Consider the following 13,589-nt stretch of genomic DNA (forward strand, 5'->3'; position numbering starts at 1 on the left):
CAACAATTATAATTTTCATTACAATATATAAATTATAAGTTTAACTGATAAACTTTAGATATTCCGCGCTCAATAGTTTGAATTCGCATTGATAAAATCTTTGATCGATAAAACAAGAAAGAAGAGAATTATTACAAAAATAATTGTATTTCCAATAATTATTGATGTTAAGTTTTTTATTATTAATCAAAGATTCAATTATTCTGAATGAAGATATAAAAAAATTAAAAAATATTGATAACACAATAAATGTGTGGATATCGAGCGAACAAGTAAATAAAGAATAAAACTTGAATTTTTATCCAAGAGAGGTCACTCTTAGATGAGCGGGCTTTCACTTTGACGGTTGCCATCGCATCGTGCATTCTCAGTGCGACGCTAGGTTCGGTTAGAGTAAGGGGTAGATGATTCGCGTTTGATGTCCCATGAGAACGACGTGTTCTTGTAGGTGAATTGAACATCGAGATATAGGTAAAGAAAGGAAGGAAGAGAGAAACGGGTGAATGGTTCTGAGAAAGGATCAAAGAAGGAAGGATGATGCAGACATTATACTGCATAGGAGCGCCGATTGTTCTTCGTGACCCTTCAAAATAAATTATCGAAAGTTTTGAGCCATCAAAGTGCAAGGATTGTTCTCCTTGTGTATTGACGTTAGTCCTTCTTAAACGGAAGGCGAAAAGTTGTCTTTAAAAGTGCATGAGGCAAAGTTATGACACGGTTAGAGCGAGTTAGAAGAGGTAGGAGTAAAGGCGTGCGGTGCGATAATAGGGACAACGGCAAGGACTGTTCCGTTTCCGTTCTCAGTTTCGCGCGGCTCGCGGCTGTAGCTGCTGTTGCTACTCTTTCGTCTAATCGTAAAAATTCTCTGGAAAGTTGCGTTTATCAACTTGTGGCTCGCGAGGCATGCGAGCCTAACGTGTTTAGCGTTACGGGGTAGGATAGAGGTGTTTGAAGACGTCGCGGACTTGGAGAACGTGGATCACAGTCCATTGGACTGTGATAGAGAGAGGTGAAAAGGAGAAAGGGGGGAAGGAGCTGGCGGTGGCGCTGGAGGAGGAGAAGGAGGAGGAGCGCGAAAGGATGAATGAGAAGACAGAGTGCCGAGCGCACCGATCAAGTGCCCGACTCTGACTCTTCGTATCTTATATTTGTGCTTCGTTTCTTCCAAGAACGAAGCCCAACAACAGGACGGCTACGGTTCTTTCGAAAGAGAAAGGGAGAGAGAGAGAGAGAGAAAGAGAAACGACGAAGCGAAGACGACGACCTGTGGGGCGAAGAGGGAATGAGAGAAAGAAAGAGATGTGGGATCGTCGATGTGCCTTCTTACTACCGTGTCTACTAACTTGAATGCGTGATTATTCCTTTCGCCCGAGCGGCTGGCCGTCCGGCTATCTAAAGCTACGTTCACAAGCAACGTTTTTTTACGTGGAACCGAATCGAAACGGTTGATGAGAACTGATCGAATTCGATCGTCCAATCAGCTGTCGGGTATGTTAAAAATTCATTTATATTCTTTCTCTCTTTCTCTCACTTTTTTTTTTATCCTTATACGATTTTATATTAAGAAAATATTACTTTAGTTTGAAAACATATCTTTATTGTTATAAAGCAACGAGATTGATGTGGAGTCACGTTAATGTCGATATTAAGAGCGCGAGCGTTCTCTAACGCACGTGGTAAATGGAAGGTGAAGGTAAACGAAATGATCCGAGGATTTGACTTTTTTTTCCCTTCCCTTCGATTATTCATTCGTTCTATAGGGTGTCACGTTTCGTTTAATCAATCCTTACGTAGATTTTAAAATAATCTTATTAAAATAATATTCAGATTGGTTTGATTATTTTTCAGATATTGTTGATGTTATTGCTTTTGATTTTTATTTATTATAATCTTCAAAATTTTTAACATTATTAACAGTTATAATGGTACTAAAAATCAATGAAAATTGAACGCCTTGTATAGTAATCTTAAGACGTTTCGTGCTGGTTGATATTAAAGTTAAATATCTCACGAATTATCCATATTTTTTTCTTTTCCTTACTTTTCTTATTGTCGAAGAATGTATAATTTTGTAAAAACTTAATAATGACATATAAAAAATAAAGAATAAAATATAGATCGGAGTCCATGAAGCAATTATGCACGAACGTGTATAAGCACGCAAGGTACTTACAACATATATGTATGTATAAATACATTCATATTTATCTATCGAAGGCTCTTCGTTTTCCTTTGTTCCAAGCTTGAGATTCGTTGTGAGAACACCTTGACGCGTTCAGGTGTGTTCTCGAGATGCGCGCGCGCGCAAAAATGCATCCTCTGTCGTGGTGATTGAACTCGCCATCGCGATGCCGATACAGATGCCCATGGATCTGTATGAGCAAAACGTACGAAGATGTACATTAGAAAATAGAAAATCTTTTATTTGTCTTACCATTAAATAACAAAAATAAAGATGTGAAAAAAACAATTTTTTTTTTTTCTCGAAAACGAGAAACGAAAATATCCTTTGATTCATTGAAATTTATGATATAAAATTGTATTGTTATTTCGATTTCGAATATACAGAGTGTCACGAAACAAATATGTAATTCGCATTTTTTTTTTGTTTATATTTGAAATAATTCTTCTAAAGAATCGAATAAAAATATTTTTTATTTATTTCTTCATACTAATTAATGGAATCACTGACTTGATTTGGCGACGTTGAACCAGGTGAACAATTCTTCTACCATACCATAAGTCGATAATGAAAATACGTAATGGATTATTATTCGGTAAAGAGGCGAACCCTCGAATAGATTCGTTACTCAATGAAATACGAACTGTATGAATGTGACCTTGAATTCGGAGCCACTTGTAGCACGTGCTTCATCCACTATCTCGATATCTGCTACATGCGTTGAGTTTTCATATACGCATAGAGATTGAAGGAAAATCTCGTGATCAAATCACGAGACATGATTCAAAATCTATCGACTTTGAATATTATAGAAAATTTTAGAATAAATTTACATCTTTTCTCGATATGTTTATAGATATAAATGATACAAAATCTTTGTCGGTAAAAGGACGATTTTTATTTTTTGTTTAATATTTTCTTTTTCTTTATTGAAAATTTAAAAGAATTTCTTTTTAATTTTGAAGTAATTTGAAATAAAAGAAAAAGAAAAAAAGAGATATATGCATATACGAAAGAAAAGATTTTCAGAGTAACTTCGTTCGCCATATTTGAAATTTTATGAGGCCTCAGAAGAGTCACTTAACTGACCGAACACGTGTCATTTTTAGCGAGACTGGACGAACGAGATCGAATGAAGCTGGGAGAAGCATGCCCTCTAAGAAGCAGTACAATCTCGTGCATAATGACGAGTACGATACACGGATACCGCTACACAGCGAGGAGGCCTTCCACCGTGGAATCGTCTTCCACGCCAAGGTAATCTATCATGATCTCTTTGCAAGAGATTACTCAGTAATAATAATTAATTATCGTTAATGTTCAATAATCCAACATTATTGGGGTTCTTTGACTCTAAATTCGAAGTTCACTCGAAGTAGTAAGAAGAAAACAAAAACTTTAACACAATGATTTTTCCAGCATAACTTATAGTTTATTAGGAACGTTTGAATATTTTTATTTTTATTTTTTATTATAGGAAAAGAAAATTTCTTTTTTTTATTTATAAAGAAAAAGAAATGTTCAATTTTCTCGCGCTTAAATGGCTACCATATACACATAATACATATTCTTGTATAATTATTCGTTCGGAACTACAGTGGCCCAATTCAACTTTGACCCTTAAACCTTGCAATTTGATGAAATTGTGAGACTCACGAAATAATTCAATATTAAGCATACATTATCTATGGCTATTGTTTCTAAGTTCATATATTACATACAAAGATCAACGAATGTATCTAGACCGTAGAAATTTTAACTGATCCAAAGCAATTGGCTTGAACATATTGATCTGGTCCAGTTAGATCAACTTATGTTCATATTGCGATGACTAGATTAAGATCAGAGTTGTTTCATCAAGGAAAGATAGACTATCAAGTCAATTGGGGATGATTTTAGTTATTGGTTGAAATTTTCGAGGAATCGAAAATATAATATCGAGGATATCGCGTATGGTGCAACAACCAAGGAGGACGGCAACGACACGAGATATTTTCGGACCATCCCGGTACCGTCGTGATGACGTCATTGTACAAGTGTTTATTTCAGTAGTACACGTTCCAAGAAAGGTCGAAGCTTTTGTGCGCTCGACTTTAAAGCTCATAAAGCTCTCCTTAACTTCTCGTTCGTTTTTTACAACATGCGCAAATATACATACACGTAGATATCTACACACACATATACTATCTTTCTCTTTCTCTTGGTTATTCACACACCTTCGTACATTTCCTCGAAATCGCGAGCAGTGATGAGTAGTCACAAATGCGTTTTTAGTAAAGAACTTTTAAAAAGATCGATGGCCAAATGCTTTTTCCATCATGTCTCTTCCTTTTCATATAGTATCAGAATTAGAGTAGGACTTGTAGTAAGAGGGGAGGATTCTTTTTGTCGTAGGGTTGATAAGGAAACTAACCCTAGCTAAGCGTCGCCTTAACGTCGACTATTGATCGTTAATTCACGAAGAATGCATAGACTGTGTCTCTAGACTTTCTTAGTCCTTACGATTTTTCTTGCGATATGTGGGAGACTACCACGTGCAAGTCAAACCGTTTGAACACGTGGCCCGGTCGTAGCTTCAATGGGGGATTCTAAATACGGATTGTAGAGGTGCTCAATATAAGAAAGAATACGATCGTTGATCCAAAGAAACTTCGGAACGCGAAAATAGGCTTGATTGGAGTTTACTGAGATATGGTGGCAACTTCGTAAAATAGATATTATTCAATGAATATCGTTTATTTTTCTTTTTTTTTTCCTTTACTTTTTCAGTTCATTGGTTCTATGGAGGTACCTCGACCAACCAGCAGAGTTGAGATCGTGGCGGCGATGCGAAGGATTCGGGTGAGTTAACATAATTGCTGATTAAATTTTATTAATTATGTTGACGTAAACGTTTGTTGAATTTTCAAAAATTATATTTCAATTATTTTTCCTTTTATCTTTTTTCTTTTTTTTTTTTTTTTTTTTTTTTTTTAGTATGAATTTAAGGCGAAAGGGATCAAGAAGAAGAAAGTGACGTTGGAGGTATCGGTCGACGGGTTGAAGGTCATGCTCCGGAAGAAGAAGGTACGTAAGAGTATAAATACAAATGTATATTTGTAAGGAAATTGTATGTATGTACGTATGCATATATATATATGTATGTATGTATGTATATATGTATATACATATATATGTATGTACGTATGCATGTATGTATATATGTATGCATGTATATATCTATATGTGAATGTGCGCGCGTGTGTATATATATATACATATATATATACATACATACATACATATGTATATATACATGTATATATATACATATATATACATACATACATATGTATATATATATTGTATACATGTATATATACTTATATATACATGTATATATACTTATATATATATATATATATATATATATATATATATATATATATATATATATATATATATCACGTTCTTAAATGATGAGCCATTTAGCAATGAGCGAAGTGGCGATTTATAACGAGAAATGGATTTGGATTGGAGCCACAATGTATTCATGTCAATAGAAATCGGTTGCTAGCGATTTTCGAGCTAGTTTTTTCATAACTGTCTTTTTTCTTTTTTTTTTCTTTTTTTTTCCAGAAGAAACAGCAATGGATGGAAGAGAACAAACTATATCTCATGCATCACCCGATTTACAGGTGAGAATGAAATATTTTTCTCTTGTTTAGTTTTTAGTTTTCGTTTTCTTTTTTTTTTCCTCTTTTTAAATCATTAACAAATTACAGAAAAGATAAATAAATTTTTACGTCCATTTCTGATTGTTTTTCAGGATATTCTATGTCTCCCACGATAGTCACGACTTGAAAATTTTTAGTTACATCGCCCGTGACGGTAGCAGTAATACCTTCAAATGTAACGTCTTCAAATCTAGTAAAAAGGTAAGACTTATTTGTTCTTTGATAAGTTTAACCCTCGCAATTCGACGACGAGTTTCTAATATCGATATTAGCTATTAGCAGCACTTATACCAGTTTCTACATGCTTTCGTTCTATGGTTGGAAATCAAATGTAACGACTCTTGTACGTACATACATACATACATACATACATACATATATACATATACGTGTAGGTAAATGTAGACAATTAATGCGACTCTAACATTCATTCTGACTAACTATCAATCCGTATTATTGCGTCCCTATAAATAAAATACCACATTCTTGATTACGAAGGGAAAGAAAAAGTTCAGTATTTTCTCTCCTGTTTTTTTTTTCTTTTCTTATTCCATTGTTCCTTTCTTGTGATTAGAGTACCCTATTTGTAAAGATAATTTATGACGTCATCTAATTCCGTTTCTTTACCAAGTGGCTCAAAAGAAATAACAAAGAAGAGGTTTTCTTTTTATGTACATACACAAGACAAACTTTATAATAGAAATTAATTTTTATTTTATTAAAAAAAATTGAACTTTTCTAATTTTTCATTCATGAATCTCTTCAAATACTTTCTTCTTCTTTTTTGATTTCTAATATCAGAAACAAAATCTTAACGAATAATAATCGTGTAATTACTTGAAACTTTTCTAATCGAACGATAAGAAGAGTTATCTGATCAAGAAACAAAATTCCGCCACTGAGAACAGACAAAGAAAAAGAGAGGAAGAGGAAGAGAGAGAGCAAGAGAGTAAGAGAGAGAGAGAGAGAGAGAGAGAGAGAGAGAGAGAGAGAGAGAGAGATAGATAGATAGATAGAGAGAGAGAGAGAGAGAGAGAGAGAGAGAGAGAAAGAGAGATATTAATGCGCTTATAAATAAACCAGAGGAAAAATCAGCTCGCTACGAGTCGGTTCACATTGTGCTGTGTGCTGCCGCATCGGACGCTCTGCACTCGGTATTCTTGGACTTACTACTCTAAGTGTTTTCCTAATTTTCATGTTCCTAATGTGAAAATAAGACATCTTTTTGGGTGAACATTGATACGTAGAAAAAAAAATAAAGAAATGTAAAAGTGTGATTCATCATTTTGTGCCATCAGAGTTCGGAATGTTAGAATTACGATCGTTGATGTCTCCAATAATTCTCTTTTTGGGAGAAAGATAGAAAAGAGAGAAATGTGTTTATTGCCCCTGTTAAAGATGTTAGTATAATTGAAGCAGTGTATGGAATATCGCATTATATCTCATCGACTATAGTTCTAAAGGAAGTTACAAGCGAAACAATTTATCGATTTTTTTTCCATCTGCTAAAGAAATGAAAAGTTCATGATGGAAACGGTGTTAGCTAGCTTTGTATTAAATCTATCGAGTATTTCTTCATCAATAATAGTTTTTCATTTATGTAGTTTATTCAAAGTTTTATGTTTAAAATAAATTTATATTATCGTTGAATTATAAGTTTAAATTATCGTTGAATTTCAATTTTAAATGACGAATTAAATTCGTATTGTCTATATACTAATTTGTATTTTTAAGTGTATATTTCAAGTTAAAAATCTTTTTATAGATTACATAATTTAGGTATATGTACATATCTTTTTTTTTGACATTATTATTATCATCGTCGTCGTCATCATCTATTAACGTTTTAAAAAGAAACGATAACATTTTTCAAAACGTTAATTAAATATTTAGAAGAAAATTACAAAGAACTTATTAGAGAGGAACGAACAAATAGGAAAATAATGGTAGAAAAGAGATCATGATATCTTTGTATGCGCTCTGCTTGTTATTACAAATGACTGTGTATCCGCCATACAAATAAATCCACGTTGCTTACTCTCATAGCGTCGGAAAGAAATTTATTCGGTATTCGAACGTATACCTCTGCTTTTCCAAAACGTATCACGTGCTTAGTATTCCTTTGTTTCAAGAAAATATGTATTTTATGTATACGATAATTATGTATGTATATATTCGAAAATATAACTACCCTATTTGATAACAAATATTCGATGGAGACAATTCCAAGGGTCTGAACGGTGACAGCTTTGTTAGTTTTTGATAAAGTCTTGTTGTAAAATGTCATTCATCAAAAACTTATAGAGCGGTGATTTCTTTTTTTTGTTTTTCCATTTTTTGCGAATTTCGTCATCACGAGTACTTATACTTGAGAGAGAGTGTATATTATATATTTCTATAGAAATAGAAAATTAAAGAAATAAAAATTTTTCATTATATTATATATTATTTAATTATTGCATACTATACTAGTATTGTATATGTTTCTCTTAGGCATGTTATATTATAAATATGTACTTTTGAATATTACATAAAATTAACATTTTATATTACATAAAATGTACTTTTTAAATATATAAATTATTACAAAGTATGTATTTATAGGAGAATATATATTTACGAGAAAATAATTATAATTAAGCTTAGAAGAAAATTCAGTTTATTTGAAATCTATACATTTAATGAATTGTAGAATAACTGAGATTTTTAACAAACGGATGTATATCGATTTTTCGAAGAAGAAACAATACAAACAACCGAAAGGAAAATGCAACAAGAATTCAAAATAAATCTTTACTGCTGTGTGCGCACATGAAAGTTTATACGGACAGACTGACCCAAATGAAGATTTATTGTCTACGGAGTAACGTGTGTATTCACTGCGAACGAAAAGCTAGTTTCGTTTTGATCGAGCTCGATTTTGGCAGATTGGAACGATGAAAGAACATAACATATCTGTTTTTGATATAAATGAGTAATGCGCTGTCATTAAGAGAGAGAGGGGCGGGAGATAAAGAGAGAGGAAGAGGGAGAGAGAGAGGACTAAAATAAAAGATTGACAATACGAGGAAGAGTAAAATATTCCATGAAATTGATCTTCTGTTATGCGTTGAAAGTACATTTGTTCTGTGGAAATTAAATTTCATGAAACAATAAGAATTATTTCGTTATATTATTTTATGGAAAAAGAAAAGAAGACGAACATAATAAAGTTTGTGATTGTTGTTACAAAATGAAGAAAATTATTCGTTGATGCGAATATTATCAATGAAATGAATATTGAAAATAGTCAGTAATATAGATATTTGTAAGAAATCGGGACAAGAGTTTTTTCTGCTCGGGGCTATATTTACTCTCTTTTAAGAAGATTAAAGTAAAGGAAATTACTTTTCTTTTTTTATTTGAAATAAATCTTACCGTATGAAATCATTATTGAAAATTAAGGATGCGAAGAAATTTTAATTAAACTGAACGAAATGTTGAAAAATTGGACGAAGCAAACAATCGCCGTCAACGCTAATTCAACGACGTTGGCGAATCCGATTTCCGGTTCTACCGTCTCTTCAAGCGTTGTTGCAGCTTCAGAATGCGAAAATTCGTTTAAACCACGCAAAAAGCTCTCCTTTAAGGAACCGGACACGATTTTTAACCATTTAAAGCTAAGAAGACCGTTTGTTCGAGCGAAAACCACATCTTCACAGCCAGTTCGTTCGACATCGATTGACATCAATCTCGATGAAAATCCTTTCGAGGAGGAAAACGATGAACTCGAGGAACTCGAGGTAAATCGATGTGTCAAATTATTTTGACAAACGCAAAAAAAAATATTATTGGTTCATTCGATCCGTTTAAATCTGTTATACAACTAATCATCCCTTTTAATTATAACGTTGGGATCTATAGGATTAAAAAAAAATTTTTTTCCTTTAAATCATAAAGAACCTTGAATTTAATTTTGTCCTTCTCTAAACAAAGAAAAAACTTTTATCGAGTAATTAACATTAAACCCTTTAAACTCTTATGACGAGTGTGATACAATATTTTTTAATAATAATAATTTTTTATTACAAAATATCATGTTTTCTTTAAAATAAATTATGTGAAAAATAATGTGTTCAGAAAAAAAAGAGAGAGAGTTTGTAGTAAAAGAAAATAGAAAATATAAAGGACTAAATTTAAATACGTTATTAGAAACTCGTCGTTCACATACATGCTCAGGAATAGAATAATTTGATCTTTCAATTAAATTCAAAGAATTTGATTTTACTAGAGTCAAGCAATGAGGGTGGTGAGAACCGTGGGACAAGCCTTCGAGGTGTGCCATAAATTAAGTATAAATAATACGACCGAGGATAAAGATCGTGGGGAAAAGGAAAAGGAAATGGAAAAGAATCACAGCGAGAATCATCGTGACGTTTACGAGGAACAAGATGAAATTCCTAACGAGCAATCGCAATCTTCACCGTTGACGTTGCACAAAGGTACAAAATTATTCAATTTGAATATTTTTAATAAATTCTTATTATTTGTTTGTGTACTTGTGTGATAATATTATTACAGACATATCGCTGTTAGGAGAAACAGAGGATTCGGTTCAGGAACAATCGTCTGTTTCTTGTCTTCTGAGATCTCACGATGTTCCAGCAACCACAGCTTCTACCTCACCTATCAGACAATCGCCATTGGTATATATTTATTACTTTTTTTATTTTATTTATTTTTGACAATACTTGAACAAAAAAAAAATTTCTTTGGATTAACTTTTCATACTTATTGTACATTATAATAGGGCACGGTAGCCTCCGATTGCGGAGGTTTATTGGTAGGAGGCGAATTAACTGCTCTCAAACACGAAATTCAACTTTTACGAGAACGGTTAGAGCAGCAAAGTCAACAAACCAGAGCTGCTGTTGCTCATGCGAAACTTCTACAGGATCAGCTTGCAGCAGAGACCGCTGCACGCGTTGAAGCTCAGGTAATAAATTTGTTATTATTTTGACGATAAAAACTTCACAAACTATTGCATCGTACTTGCAACGTAAGTATACGCGATCTTATTGATCCATCAGTGTTATAATAGTATTTGGATTTTATAATGAGATAATCAAAATTGAATTAATTTTTGTCTAGATGCGAACGCATCAATTGTTGGTGCAAAACAAGGAATTGTTGGAACACATAGGAGCATTGGTTGGTCATCTCAGGGAACAAGAACGTGTATCGAGTGGTCACGTTAATACACAATCACAAATGCCTGTATCGTCGACAACGACTCAACAGGGATCCACCATTCCTGATTTACCTAATCTTGGCCAGGTAACGTTCTACCGAATCCCATGAAACGAAAAGGAGCAGCAAATGTCGTCTGACGTCTGCACCAACGTTGCATTTCCATTAACGTTTAACAATGCATTTTGTACTTGTTTTTTATTCCTTTTTTTATACCGTAACCGCCTTTTGTATCGAGAGTCCTTTTTTTAACTTTATAATAAACCGATTTACATACACCTTATACATTTTGCATCTGTCAGTGTCGTCTTAGGCTGAGAAGATCGGTATGCGATCAATGTGGCAAACACGTTGCTCCTGAATATTCGATATTCATTATTCTCTTCGCCTTACGTTTTTCACACCACAATAAACCAAACACACGTGTATCTTTTCTTAGAGAATTTTCACGTTCTTGAGTAAAACACGTTCGGCATGCCGCTTACATACGACAGCTTTCCGTTATTTACCTTTGAAGAAACATCGAAGAATATTCTTTTGTTTTATGATCATCTTAAGACTTAGGTAAAATATTGTTTCTATTCTTGTAGCCTCCTAGTAGATACGTCAAAGAATTTCTATGTAAAATTCATCACTAATATTTTCATTTTAAGAACGTTTTATGAGACAGATGTATGTATATAGCACACTGTCGATCTATCTATCTATCGGTCGACTACATTTGACTCGACTATCATCGAATACACAAATCTTATAATACACGAATATGGAAGATGTGGATACATATGTTTGCTTATGACCGATCAAAATTTTATACTCGCCATTACGAATTTCGATAAAATTGTTGTTCGTCAGGATGGAACATTAAAGCTAAACCGCTAATCTAATAATTCTGCTAAGTGCCAGTATGACGGTGTTGTTCAACAGGTCTTCGCACAAGATTAAGGACTTCTCGCAAGCAATAAATGCTAGGTAATGTTTTTCATTGTTTACTAGAAAATAATCATAAGTGTTGGTATTAGTTTGCTTGTATGTATAAATGTTTTGTTTCAATATTTCTTTTTCTATACTTATAATTTTTAATACTGTTACTATGTAACATAAATAAATGTATCGTGTATATGTACATATTAGTAAATGTTACAGTTTCGGTATGTGTGAGTTTCATTTGCACGGAAACTGTATATACAGGAAAGTATATGGTGATTTAAATAGATTCTGTTAACTTGGCAATAAGTTTTATCGAGTCTATGTGCCAATTATTTTCCCTCCGTGAATAGTGCCAACGAACTGGAGAACAAAGTTCATCTTGGGAATCGGATCCATTGGCATTCACTTATTGTCCTTACTCCATGGATTCTTTATATCCTGGTAATTTCGGTGTTATGGGAATTCAAGGAAGCAACAGTTCTACGGATCAATTACATTTCCAAGCACAACTAATGGAGAGACTTCATAATATCAGTCCATACCAAAGTCAAAGATCGCCTTATGCTACGCCATCACCATACACGATGCCACATGGATTTTTATTATCTCCTAATTCCAGACCGTCGGTAAGTAATTTCCATAACACGTTATTTTCTCATTAACAAAACAACATAAATTAAAATCTAATATATTGTCTGTATATGTTTTTGTAGAACTCAGCACAGCTTTCACCAAGCTCAATATCTCTAAGAGTGTCTCAGTCCAATAGTTTCACACCGTCACCTGTTATGAATCACAAATTGGACAATTACAGAACAACGACAACTATCGCCGAGAATACGGATATTCAGCAATCGTCTTTCATTAAACCGTTACCTTGTAATGTTAATGATCAAAGTTCGCCGTCAATAGATAACATCAAGATCAAGCAAGAACGTTATTATGGTCAAGAAGAGATACCACCTATAGTTTTGGATCCACCACCACAAGGCAAACGTATGGATGGTATTTCCAAAGAAAATTTTCAAAGTACTAACAATGACAAAGGTCAAGCTCAGAAAAAAATTGTTGCGATGTTACGTTCACCTGGGCCACCACCAACTCGTACAACTAGTGCTCGTCTACCACCAAGAAATGATCTGATGAATCAAGTCAAAAGGACAACTTGGGCTCGGCATACTACGAAATAATATATTTTCAAGACGAACAGTGTTGGGAGTATTTTGATTATTCTCATTAAACAATAAGAAGAAATGAATTTTTAGAATAAAAGTGAGCATCGAATGAGATGCCGTTAGTCTTCTTGTGCCAAAGAAATAATGTATCGCCGCCAAGTTTTTAAGTATGTAAATAAAACTTTGTATTACCAGAAAAATCCGGACAGTCACGTAAACTGTTAAATATAAGTTATTATTTGTATATACACATACATATACATGTACATGTATTTTTTGGCAAATAGATTGCGAGAAAAAATGAATCGGTTTCTTTTTTAAAATAAAAGAAAGGATAACATTAGGATATCAACTGAT

General features: G+C 33.3%; 1 protein-coding gene across 5 annotated transcripts; it reads left to right on the forward strand.

Annotated features, from left to right (window-relative positions):
- Positions 1-193: 193 nt before the first annotated feature.
- Positions 194-13,537, forward strand: LOC124423037 (carboxyl-terminal PDZ ligand of neuronal nitric oxide synthase protein-like). 5 transcript variants are annotated; one of them, XM_046960281.1, is made up of 12 exons: positions 194-1,488; positions 3,292-3,439; positions 4,952-5,023; positions 5,159-5,248; positions 5,801-5,859; positions 5,991-6,099; positions 10,169-10,379; positions 10,459-10,583; positions 10,688-10,873; positions 11,029-11,214; positions 12,408-12,683; positions 12,771-13,537. In XM_046960281.1, the coding sequence occupies exons 2-12, from the start codon at positions 3,332-3,334 to the stop codon at positions 13,245-13,247; spliced, it is 1,899 nt and encodes a 632-aa protein (XP_046816237.1). In that variant the 5' UTR covers positions 194-1,488; positions 3,292-3,331; the 3' UTR covers positions 13,248-13,537. The 5 variants fall into 5 exon arrangements, with proteins under 5 accessions (XP_046816237.1, XP_046816239.1, XP_046816241.1 ...); XM_046960283.1 differs by lacking the exons at positions 194-1,488; positions 3,292-3,439; positions 4,952-5,023; ... (1 more) ...; positions 5,801-5,859; positions 5,991-6,099 and adding exons at positions 6,912-7,298; positions 8,591-9,680; XM_046960285.1 differs by lacking the exons at positions 194-1,488; positions 3,292-3,439; positions 4,952-5,023; ... (1 more) ...; positions 5,801-5,859; positions 5,991-6,099 and adding exons at positions 6,912-7,298; positions 8,637-9,680.
- Positions 13,538-13,589: the final 52 nt, after the last annotated feature.

The sequence above is a fragment of the Vespa crabro genome, chromosome 3 (assembly GCF_910589235.1).
Source record: "Vespa crabro chromosome 3, iyVesCrab1.2, whole genome shotgun sequence".
In the NCBI taxonomy this organism is placed as follows: domain Eukaryota; kingdom Metazoa; phylum Arthropoda; class Insecta; order Hymenoptera; family Vespidae; genus Vespa; species Vespa crabro.

Bases quoted from the DNA above. Each gene is read 5' to 3' on its own strand.
- LOC124423037 (XM_046960281.1), top strand. From the start codon at position 3,332: ATGCCCTCTAAGAAGCAGTACAATCTCGTGCATAATGACGAGTACGAT. The intron at 6,100-10,168 runs GTAAGACTTATT...TGATTTTACTAG, and splicing joins TCTTCAAATCTAGTAAAAAG to AGTCAAGCAATGAGGGTGGT. The intron at 11,215-12,407 runs GTAACGTTCTAC...CTCCGTGAATAG, and splicing joins ATTTACCTAATCTTGGCCAG to TGCCAACGAACTGGAGAACA.